This window comes from Solanum dulcamara, chromosome 8, assembly GCF_947179165.1.
Source record: "Solanum dulcamara chromosome 8, daSolDulc1.2, whole genome shotgun sequence".
In the NCBI taxonomy this organism is placed as follows: domain Eukaryota; kingdom Viridiplantae; phylum Streptophyta; class Magnoliopsida; order Solanales; family Solanaceae; genus Solanum; species Solanum dulcamara.
Genome location: NC_077244.1, coordinates 60,218,893 through 60,231,939, shown reverse-complemented (window position 1 = coordinate 60,231,939; position 13,047 = coordinate 60,218,893). Strand labels below are relative to the sequence as shown.

At 35.0% G+C, this 13,047-nt stretch overlaps 1 protein-coding gene across 1 annotated transcript; it reads right to left on the bottom strand.

Moving 5' to 3' along the window:
- Positions 1-2,123: 2,123 nt before the first annotated feature.
- Positions 2,124-3,518, bottom strand: LOC129900014 (uncharacterized). Its single transcript, XM_055975004.1, has one exon. The coding sequence runs from the start codon at positions 3,516-3,518 to the stop codon at positions 2,124-2,126; it is 1,395 nt and encodes a 464-aa protein (XP_055830979.1).
- Between the last annotated feature and the right edge of the window lie 9,529 nt (positions 3,519-13,047).

Sequence of the window (13,047 nt, the reverse complement as noted above, 5' to 3'; positions counted from 1 at the left end):
TTTCGATAGTCTACACATATTCTGATCTTCCCATCCTTTTTTGGCACTGGTACTATATTGGCCAGCCAAGTGGGGTAATTTGTGACCCTTACAATGTTTGCCTCAATTTGCTTGGTTACCTCCTCTTTAATCCTTAGACTCAAGCCTAGTTTGAACTTTCTTGTTTTTTGTTTAACAGGTAGGAAGGTGGGATCAATTGGTAGTCTGTGTGAGACGATATCGGTGCATAACCCCGGCATATCGTCATAAGACCAAGCAAATATGTAGATATGTTGCCTAAGCAATTCTATTAACTCCTTCTTTCTTTCGGCCTCCAAAAGTATGCTAATTCGGGTTTCCTTCACAGTTTCCTCATCTCCTAAGTTGACAACCTCTGTTTCATCCATATTAGGCTTCTCCTGGTTCTCGAACTGCTCGACCTCCAGTGGTAGGTTTTCAGGCATCATGCTTTCATCATATTCTTCATGATCGGGTTCATTATTTTCACTTTGCTCGATGGATTCGTTACATGTCATAACTGTTGAATTAGGATTTTTAATACGAATGCTGAAAAGTATAAAAAGGCAAGTAAAATAAATAAGTAGGTAAAATAATAAGATTGTTTTAAAGAAATCAAAGACTTTTATTTAAAAGCGTTCTAGCTTTTTTTTTTAGAAAAAGCAACCAAAAACAAAGATCAAGCATGATACAAGCCTCAGCTTTGATCATTCAAATTTAAAAATACAAAACTACATTCCACACTACCAGGACTCTTGTCGAAATAAGGACAGACTGATGGTCCAATTCTGCAAGCTTTCTCCAGGCTTGGAATCACGGATGCTCAATTTGCGGAGATCTATCTCTTCCTCTTCTCCAATCATAGCCACGAACAAATTTCCTATTCCTTCTATTATATCATCGTCAGATGCATGATCTAGAATCAGAACTTGCTCTGGTACAAATGTTGTCTTGATGGATCCCCTATTGTGGACTCGTCCCGATGTAGATCCATATCCGAGTCCAGTGGTACCTTTTTGATGCTTCAGCTGGATGGGTTCAACTATGCCATTGGCCCTGGGTCCAAGTCCTGTCTTAGGCTAATACCCGTATTTCAACATCTCTGATGCGACCATCTTCGCTGCCCCTGACAATTTCACACCAACCGACTCTAACTTCTCGTCAACCCTCACAGCTTGCATGATTTCTAAAGTGTGAAAAGTGGCTCCATCTAATTCCTCAGTTATTGGAACAGAATAGACAGAATAGATGGGGTGATTTAGCTCTCCATGAATGGTAACTTCTGCGTGACCCCACTCAAACTTTACACATTGATGAAGAGTTGAAGGGACTGCTTTTGCCACATGGACCCATGGTCTTCCCAGCAGTAGGTTGTAGTTCGATGACACATCCATCACTTGAAATAAGACAGGGAATTATGCTGGTCCCACCTATAATATGAGATGAATTTCTCCATTGACGCTTCTCTGTGCTCCATCAAAAGCTCTAACCTTTACACGACTTTCCTCTATATCTCCCATATTTAGACCTAAAACTCTCAGAGTTGTGAAAGGGCAGATATTACATCCAGAACCACCATCGATCAGAACTCGGGTCACAATCTTATCACGACATTTGACTGTGATATGAAGTGCTTTGTTGTGCCCAGTCCCTTTTGTTGGTAGCTCATTATCATGGAAAGAGATTTTGTTAGATTCCACCACTCGTCCAATTGTTGCAGCTAAGGTTTCACTTGTGGTCTCTTTTGGAATGCAAACCCCATTTAACACCTCCATCAAAGCATTCCTATGTACCTCAGAACTCATTAGCAGAGACATTATGGATATATGAGCCGATGTCTTCTTCAGTTGCTCCTCGACTGAATAGTCTTTCGGTTGCATCTTTCTCCAAAATTCTGTGACTTCAGCATCCGTAACATTCTTCTTGGGATTTGGCTCCTTCCTAATAACTCCTTGATTCAGATTCTCGGGAGTATAGCACCTTCCTGATCTAGTCATCCCCTGAGCCACAACGGCGTCAATCATCTTGCCCTTGGCTTCTGTTTTATAATCCCATAGGACTCCTTTGGTGTCAAACTCAGCCTTTCTAGCAACTGTAGTGGTTACTACAATTCTCGGGAGATATGTTTAGACAGTAAGAGGTTCCCTTAGCTGAACAGTGATAATAGGTTGCACTGGAGATGCAGTGGCAGCTTCTTCGGCGTTCCAGACAGGCGCGATGGTTTCTCCCAAGTTGTACTCTTCTTCTAGAGAAATCATGTTGACTTCTCGATTCTCATGATTTGGCAAAGGGTTATTGTTCACATTCGGAGGTGTTGGAGTGCATTTTATTATTCCTCTTCTAATCAACGTCTCAACCTGGTTTTTCAAGCCATAACAATCTTCTGTGTCATGCCCTTGGATTCCCGAGTGGTAAGCGCATTGCTTGTTTCCATCAAAATTGTAAGGGATTGGGTCGGGGAGTTTTCCCTCAACTGGCTGTAGCACTCCTGCTATGCTCAACCTTTCAAACAATTGAGCATAAGGTTCGGCAATGGGTGTGTAGGTGCGAGTATTTCTGGCTTCGAGATTTGGACGTGGTCTTGGCATATATGCTGGTCTATTTTGGTGGGTTGGTGCTTGGAGTGAGACATGTGGTCTAGTTGGACTTTGGTATGTTGGTGCTCGGGGTGGATTATAGTGTGGTCGGGTATTATATACTGGGTACGAGGTGTATAGAGTATGTACAACAATTTGGGGATTTTTGGGGTATTGGTGGGACTGTCCTCCATGTTGGTAATTGACGACTGAAACATCCTCCTTTTTCTTCTTGATGCCACCAATGGAGCCTGATTGTATGGCCTTACTTGCAGCTTGCAATGCAGCCATGGACTGAATTTTACCTGACTTGATGCCTTCCTCTATAAAATCTCCCATCTTGACCAATTCTGCAAACTTTTGGCCCATCATTGACATCATCTTGTCAAAGTAGATACCTTCTTGGGCTCGAATAAAGTATTTTGAGAGCTCACTCTCATCGAGCGGTGGTTGAACCCTTGCAGCCTCGGTTCTCCAACGTCGTGCATACTCCTGGAAGTCCTCCGATGGTTTCTTTTGTATGTTGGCTAATAAGAACCTGTCCGCAATGATTTCAGTATTAAATTTGAAGCGATTCATGAAATCCTCAGCCATTTCCTGCCAGTTATACCATTTGCGAGGATCCTGGCATGTATACCAAGTCAACATTTCTCCAGATAGACTTTGAATGAACAACTTCATTCTTAGTTTCTCATTTCTCCTTACACCGACTAACTTGTCACAGTATGCCCTCAGATGTGCGTGAGGATCACTCTTTCCATCAAATATGTCAAACTTTGGGGGCTTGTATCCTACTGGCATGTCAATATCTGGGTGGATGCATAAGTCATCGTAATCTAGGCTCTCTGTTCCCCTAGTGACTTGCAGGTTTTTCAACGCCTTCCTTAGACCTCGAAGTTGAGCGTCTATCGACTCATCTTCTTTCAATCGGGCATCCTTCTCCATCTCTGCATATTGGTCAACCTCTTACGGGACCTTGACCCTAGCCGGCGTTGTGAAAATAGGGGCCTCAACAGCATATACAGGTGGTATCTGTGAATCGTAAAGAGCGGCGGTGTGTGCTCCAAATATCTTTTGTGTCGCTGGGTAGGTAGGTGTGACGGGGTCTTGAGTGGGAAGGTCAGGAGCAGTCCTGATTGCACACGGATGAGCTAATGGTGCTTGACCATGAATGAGAGCACGTTTAGGCATGTTTGGAGAATCTGCAAGAGGCAAGTCAGCTCTAGGGAAGTAGCTGGGCATCTTGAAAGTCGGGAAGGTAGTAGCCGAAAGCTTGGCCAAGTCTCGCACTTGACGTAGTTCCTCTCTCAAAATCTCAAGCTCTTGTGCCATATGAGCCATCTTCTCATCATTTTGGATGTTGGCCATATTTTGAGATTTTTCAGGATTTTCTACTGGTATCATTATGTTTGCAGCAATGTTAAATTCTTCTTCACCTGTCATCTTTCCCCTTGATCGAAGGTTATATCGTGAGTCAGCCAGTTCGCAAGTCGACACAAATCAACGTTCGATTAGGGATTAACAAAACAAAATAAAAGAAAGAAAAAGGAAAGTATGTTAGTTTGGGAAAGATTTAAAAGTACAAGTATATAATATGCATACACGCCAAGTTAATGACATTCAAATGTGTCCTATACATAGCCTCTTTTTGCTAGAGGATGACCTATGTTGCAATCAATTTGATGATAAATGATCCAGTAAACACATTTCGGATTTGGAATAACATAATTTTATTAATCAAAGATGCCTTGGATCTTTGTAATGAAGTACACGGGCAGAAACCTAAAAAAAAGTACATGGAGGCCATAAGGCGAACAAAAGGATGACAAGGCACATGATAAGAATGAAAATCTAAGGCCATGTTGGAGCGTCGTCATCATCATCATAATCATAATAGGTCCCTAGATAGTACTCCGACAGTTCGTCAATCTGGTTCGATCCTACCTCTTCATCGAACCCTATCGAACCATACTTAGAGTGAGCTTCTTCCTCTAGGTCCTCTTCTGGATCTTCTTCCGGATCTTCCTCTTCCGGCTCCTCAGGATCTTCACTTGGATCCTCTTCAGGGTCTTCCTCTAGATCTTCTTCGATCATTGGTATCAAATGATCTACTGATCCTGGAATTATTTGATTGTACATTGGTGTTGTGAATTCAATGAGAGAGAGTACTCCCTGCTTAACTCAATTAATCCATTGGTTGTCCGCAACACCCACAATCCCCTTCGTACTTGGCCGAGCCAAGTGTCTCACAGTGGTACGCCACACATAATATTCTGGCGTGCACCATTTTTCATTTCCTGCCTCTATTGTAATCATGTGATGCCATTCTAATTGCAAATTCATTATACGCCTTACTGGGACCGAAGTGAGATCATCCTCGTGTAGTGCCATATTTGCCCATAATGGTATGTCATGGACAACTCCGAATTGTCGTAACACTCGGAGAAGAGCATATGGCTGAACACATCCTAGCCTGACCAGATTAATGAAATAGAGGTGTTGCGTCCTGACAAAAACCGATCCTCCCGTCCAAAAATACTTCCAGTGGATGGAATCTCCTGTGAGGTTGGTCAAAAAAGGACGCCACTCTTCCTCTCCCATAGGTGCGTCCCAATACCTAAGACGATCATTGTGGCTTTGGATCAAATTGCGGGCGTCTATTGTGTAGTCCTTTTGTGGTTCTCGGCGATAGAAGTGCTCTATTGCCCAGATCTGTAATAATAAATTACAGCCCCCAAAGAAGTTATGCCCCCTTATGCATGCTGACAATGATCGAAATACTTCAGCGAGAATCATATGCACCAAGGAATAGTTATGTGGTACCGCAAAAAGTTCCATTATAATTGGCAAAATATTGATATTTATCGAATGAAACCTCATTGGGAAGACCATAGCCCCCAAAAAGGCCATCACAAATACCCTTGGTCTCATATGCATCCATTGTCTACGAGTGCATGCAAATTCATCTCGGTGCTTATCGAAGCTCTCGAGACGACAAAATCTTTGGAAAAGATAGTCCAACTTTACCTTCCCATTTTCTGCACGCCTTAGTGATGGCAAGACACGCAGCCCCAACAACCCAAGGAAACCTTCTGTACTTATGGTTGATGGACATATCGGTGTTCTTCCTCTTATTGGTAATTCAAGAAAAATACTAAATTCCTCTAGTGTTGGAGTAATTTCAAAATCCAAGAACTTAAAGGTTACAGTGCTTGGGTCCCAAAACTCCATCAGCAATATAATGAAGATCTTGTTGGCTCGAATTCCCATGAGCGACAACAAAGCACCTAAATGCCTTCTGATCTCAACACAATGCGCCCTACGAATGTTTTGCCACCAATTTTGTATCATATAGGGGGCCGAAACAACCATCTGAATGTTTGGGAGGTTTTGGTTGATATTCAAATAAAAGAAAGGTAAGGGTATGATAAGTATGTTTATTCTAAATACGTCATGTGTTCTTTTTTCTTTGGATCATTCATAACAACTTTCACAAAACAAATATGTCGTTAGGTGTATAACCTTTGACAAAGGGTGGATTTCCTAATTGCGAAGACGGTGCCTTGGATCGCCTCGCCTAAGGTGTATGCATCATGACCTATTTCTAGAGTAAGATTTTTTCCTAGATATTCAAGAGTGGACTGAATGTTTGCGAGAAGGCACACTGATCTTATTGTGCAAACTCTGAAACTAAAGAATCCAAAAGAAGGTTTGGGGGAGTGTGAGACACTCCCCGCGTGAACCAGTGTGTGTTTTGTGTACGGCCAAAGACTCGATAGAAAATGTAAGTGACAGTGTAAGAATAGGAATAACATGTAGTGTTTTTCAAGCAAATAAGGAGCGCAAGTTTGGATTTAGCTTGCGTCCTTTTCAATAGAGTAATATAACAAATCACAATAAATAATTAAAGCAAATAAAGACAAGTAATAAATGAATATCCCATAATTCTAAAACTAAATTTTACTAAGGTTAAAACCTAAAATGCTAAGTACATGGGGTTTTCCCAGCAGAGTCGCCAAGCTGTCGCACCCTATTTTCGAGCGGGTCGAAATAGTTCACAACATAAAAATGGCTATGCCTCTGATTTTGAAAATGTTTAGAGTCGCCACCTAATTTTAAAGAAAATATTAGGAAAACTATTTTTTTTTTGTAAATGTAAACTCTGTTTTTATTTGCGAAACCTGTGAGATTCTAAGTAAGGGTTTTAGTTACTCAAGGGGAAGGTATTAGGCATCCCTCAGAGCCTATCCGAAGATAGTCCTTAAACTTAGTTTTAGAAAAAATAATTAGGGATATTTATTCATTTGTTTGTTTTAGAAATATTAAGAAAAAGGGTTTTTATTAAATTTGAGAAAAAGGTGAAAATATAAGGTATGTCATATCTATACGTCTTATATATGAATGAACCAAATTTAATAATAATATATTTATTGTATAGTAAAATAAATAACAAATAATATATTTAAATATATAAAAATACAAATGTATATTTTAAAATCATTTGAATAAATAACTTACTAAATTTATGGTAAAATAAATGTCTAGTATTAGCAATGGTTACTTTATTTGTAGCCACAATAAAAAAGAAAATGAATAAGATAATAGACAAGTGTAGATATATGAATATGTAATATGTTGTAAATCTAATTTGGGTGAAATCTCTAATAAGATTGAGGATGCCTAAAAATCATTGAATTTTAAAATATTAAACTACCCCAAATATATATATACAAACAAAATATTTAAAAGTCGACAAGAAATAAAATTATCTACATTCTTATTTTTCTTCGGATCAGCGCCGGCTCATTAATCGGAAGACAAAATATATAAAGTTTTTATCATTTTTCTGCTCGGGTCAACTTCCATCATTTTCGAAAGGCCTAATTACCCCTACCCCTCTTAAGTTTATTTATTATTATGACCCTAAAGCGATCTAAAAGAAAATAATAAAAACTAACGTCTTAAAAGGTGTCTAAACGTCCCAACTTAATATCCAAGAGGCATTGGACGCACTATTTAGAGTAGGTTTTAGACCAAAGAAAATATAGGCATCCTAATTAGACACATCGTCAAACAAAACAGATAGGACAAGCAGTTAGCACATAAAATCTCAAATAAGCCTCTAAATTAATTAATTAACATGCTTGAAAACACATATAAATTGTGAAGGTCATAATGATTATGTGTGTGCGTACAATCAGACACAGGTATTATAAACATAAAAACTTAAATAATATGACGGACAAATTTAATTACTTAGGTGATTATAATAAAAGAAGTATGCTTGATAATTTTAGTTATTAACTAACAATATTTTATAGAATACTATTCATATGACTTTAGTTAAGAGCATGCTAAAAAATTTATTAAACGCTATGGATATGATTTTCTAAATGTTGATATACTAAAGATGTATTAAAATATAGACATGATTTCAAATATAGAATAATATGATAAATATTTATTAGAACCCTAGGGGGCATGAATTCTACTCATAATTGTTATGAAAAAATATTTATGAAGGCCTAATATCCATTTAATTGACATGTTAGAATTATAATACCTATAAACATAATTGTTATATGATAAAATATGCGAGAAATATTGTTAGATCTCATGGACCCAATAGGCTCAAAATATTCTTACCGACATAGTTTTCTATATGCTTGAAATAATATTAAACCCTATAAACGATACCTAGATGATTAGTATGTTGAAATTTATTTTAAATATTATTTATAGACATGGTGTCTAAATGAAATGATATGTTGAAAAATGATTAAAATTGTAAGCATGGTTTCTAAAATAAAATAACATGACAAATATTTATCAAATCCTATAGACATGGTCTCTATATATAAACTATGATAAACATTTGTTACAATTCTAGAGGCTTGGTTTTAATAAAAGGTGCTAAAATATTTATTAAAAATCTAGAGGTATGATTTTTTTTGTTAATAATATTATACTAAAATATATTTTATAACGGCCTATAGACATGAATTCTACATAACAGATAAATTATTTATTAACTTAAACGCATGATTTATATATATTGACCACATTCTACATTAAGCATGATTTCTATATGGTTAAAAAATCTTATGGCCTTGGTTTCCAAATAAAGTATGTATTGGAACATTAATTAAATTCTATAGATGTAGTTTCTATATGAGTCAATATGATAAAAATATTTGTAATCTTGTAAGCGTAAATTAACTCTTATAAAATACTAAAAATATTCATTAAGTACTAAAGACGTGATTTATGTATATTTCTTACGGTGAAAATATTGATTTTATATGCTTGCAATATTATTCAATTTTATAAACATAGTTTTATATGACATAATATTAAAAAATATTTATTAGCAAATATATAGGTATTGTATCTATTAAAGTAGCCTATTAAACTTATTAAATCTTAAACATGATTTCTATAAAATTTAACATGCTAAAGTTGTGTAGGTATAGTTTCAATTAATATGCTGAAAATATTAAGCTTAAACCATGACATATGATTTAATTAACATGTTGGAAATTATCTATCGAAAGCGTATGTACATGATATGTAATAATAGAATGATTGATAGTTTGAATAAAATATAAAAGAGTTGGGCATGTTGTTTAATATATATAAATATATGAAAATATTAAAATTGATAAAATAATTAAAGTATAGGGTTTATCAATATTTATTTGTGTGGTAAACGTATTTCATTTAAAATTAAAATCTGAAAGTCAACAAAAATAATTAAAATAACTAATTTCTTTCGGTATATTTGTTTAGCGCACGCAATCACATAAAATTTGTGTCAAAGTAAAAAAAAATGCAAGTAGCACGTAGATTTCCCCTCCCCTTAGACTATCCCCAATTTCATTATTATTATTATGAAGAGTAGAGTTTACAAGATTATTACAAAATTAAAACAAAAGGTAAATGAATAAATAATACAAAATATAAACGAAATAATGACATTTTAAACTTTCACACTCCTCGTGTCTTGAACTTTGAAGTTCAAGCCCTGCTAAATCATAAAGAAAACACAACCAATATACAAATATATATAGAGGTATATCATGATTATATAATTTTGCTACAACAAAGCAAGCAAATAGAACAAGAACACATTTCAAAATAATAAACCAATATATCAAAGAAAATGGGAACTAACTTGGATACTTCATGTATTTATTTTGACAAGATATAATATGTAAGAACCTAAAGTAAAGACAGTACAATAAAATAGGAAAAGAAAGTACTAATCGGTTATTATGAGTTTTATATCAATGAAAAGCGGTAGCAATATCCAAGATTCAAACAAGTCGAAGTAGCAAAAAGGCAAAAGAAAGAGCTTAAAAACAATTAAGTATTTTGTTAAAAGCTTCTCTAAGTTCTAGTGTATATTTTTTTTTCTTATGTGTTTCGCCTTTGTTTTTTTTTTTGTCTGTTTGTTGTCTTTCTTTGTTTTTGTCTTTTTTGTGTATCTCTTCCCTCTGTCTGTTGTCTGTGTGTCCTCAAAATGAAGATGTGAGTCTTCTTTTATAATGATGGAAGATGTTCTATAAACAAGAAAATCAACAATAGTAGCTTCACTATTCTTAGTCAAAATCTTTCAAATAATTCAAACAAAAGAGCAAAAATTTCAAAAAGGGATACCAAATTTTCAACAAAAGCAACCAAAGTTTTCAACAACAAATCAATCAAGATTTCAACAATGAAATCTATCCAAATCACAACAAACCAAATCAATTTTATATTCAAAAAAAAAACAAATGATGGAAAAGTCAAAAGAGTAACTCCATTTGTCAAAGATATGTCTCAAATATCATGCCAAAAGGGACCCATTGTCAATACTTGCAATGAATGAAAAATAATCAATTACAGGCAAAATAATAATAATAATAATAAAAAAATAATAATAATAATAATAAATAAAATAAAGTAATATTTAACATAACAAGAATAATTGAGAATCCAAAAAGATTAGATTTAGAATTGTTCCGAATTTCAAGAATAATAAATATCAATATCAATTATTCATATCATGAAAAGGAAAAATTATCAAAAAATATTACATCTTATCATGATTAGACTCCAAAATTAGATGACCATTTAACAAATCTGATTAAATCACAGTTAAGGTAATTACACCAATTTTAGAATCAGCATGGAGTATACCAACATCAGTGAATAATCAATTTCGTATCAAAATTCAAATTCAAATACCAACAGTTTTCAATAATGTCTAGATCAGTGACACACATACAAAATTAACCAAAATAATTAGGCAAATTCAAGATCAATTTTAGACAGAAATAGAGGTTCTAAGCCCAAAATACAAAAAGGGTTTACGCTTTTAAACAGAACCCACAACAATATAGCGAAAATAAACTTAACATCAAACTAGCTTCAGATCTCAGAATCATCGTATAGAACCAACTACCCATACACATAATCTGCAATCTTAAGACGAAGAAGAGAGTGAACGAACCAGCTTCACAAATCTTATGTCTAACAGTAATAACGAATTGAAATGATATGCAGATCAATCAAATTTTCAAAGAGAAATAAACTTGTACCAAGAATGGATCTGTGGAGATTTATCTTTGACCTCTCGTCTTATTGGTTCAGTGATGGTGCCTCACTTTTGTCGCTGGCCTCGTCGGCTCTTCGTGCTTGTGGTTTTTACGGCGAAGGCGACAGGAGAAAGAAAAGAGGAGAACGACGGTGACTGCTGGCCATCGTTTGGTCCTCGCCGTTGCAGCTGTTGGTGCTGCTGGAAGCTGATGTTGCTGCTGTCTTCTCTGGACAGTAGCTCGCGCGGAGTGCAGCCATGGCTGCTGTGTGTTGCAGCTGCGGCGCGGTGGTGGTTCACTGTGTCACCGCAGCTGCTGGCTCGTCGAAGATGAATATGATGGGGTGCGAGACAGCTGCTGCTGCTGATGGCAGCCGCTGCTGTGCACTCTTCGCCGGTGGAGCAGCGACAGTGGAGAAAATAGAGGAAAAGAGATGAGAGGCGGCTGGAGGGAGGAGAGTGAGGACGGCGGCGTGAGAGAGAGAGAGAGGCGAGGGTGAGGGAGGAGAGTGAGGGAGCGGCGTGAGAGAGATCGAGAGAGAGGGAGGCGGCGGCTTGTCTAGAGAAGATGAAGACTAGAGAGAGAGTGTTCTTCTTTTGAGAAGAAGAAACAAATTAGTTTAGGGTTTTGGGGGTGTGAAAAGATAAGAATGAATGGGAGCCGTCCGATCAAATGCAATCTACGGTTGAGATTGAAATCTAGATTAAAAATAGACTACATTAAAATTTGATTAGAATATAATTATAAGTAGTTATAAAAATAAAATGTCATCTAATTAATCGTCAAATACATGTTGAATAAGTAAAATCATAAATTTATAAAATTATACTAATATATATATAAAGTAAATATGCATGTACATACAATATAACTATTTGCGTATATACATATAAAATGCCACATGTGTATAATACATACTAAAATAGATATGTTAACATAAACAAGTAAAAATATATAATAAACTTAAATAATAACCCCTTTTTATATACATATGTACATAAGATCTATTAAAATAGATGTAATACTTATATATTAATATGAATGAGTAAATAACAAAATAGACTTAGTAGGTAATATATTTTTTATATAAAGAAAATACTCATTTATATATATATATATATATATGATGCATCGTATGCATACTAGAATAGATATGACATACCTATTAACTAAAATTCACAATAAACTTAATTAATTAAAAAAATACTTTATATGCATATGCATATAAGTCGTATTAAAGTAGGTATGCAATATGCACAAATTAATATGAATAAGTAAATTGATAAAATATACTTAATTAATTAATATTTATACAAAGAAAATACACACACACGTATAATATATACTAAATAATGCGGAAACAAAATAATAATATTTGAATGTACAAAGCTTGTTATTTTCATAAACAAAAAAAATGATGTTAATAATATTAACAAATAAAAAATATTATAAGCTATGAAATCTAAAATATATGATTTTTTATTATTATTATTATTATTATTTGTAAAAACTAGAAATATATAAATTTATACATATATATATAATACAAGAAAATAATTATTTTTAAAATTGCCTATCTATTAAGATAGTGATTCGAAAAATAATTATAGGTCGGTCAAAATTGGATGTCAACAATAATAACCGGATAGTCCAAAGAAACTCTAAATATCAGAAAGGGACAACGATCTAGGCCAATTCTTAACCATCTTGATATTCTTACGATCAACCGTAATACCTTCACCGAAGACGATATAGCCAAGAAAAGCAACTGACCTCAACTAAAATTTATATTTCCTTAACTTGGCAAATAACTAGCGGTCTTTGAGAATTTGCAAGACAATCCTCAAATGGTCGACATGATCTTCCTCACTCTAACAATATATCAAAATGTCATC

What these genes read in the sequence shown, in the direction of transcription:
- LOC129900014 (XM_055975004.1), bottom strand. Translation starts at nt 3,518, where the DNA reads ATGGAGAAGGATGCCCGATTGAAAGAAGATGAGTCGATAGACGCTCAA.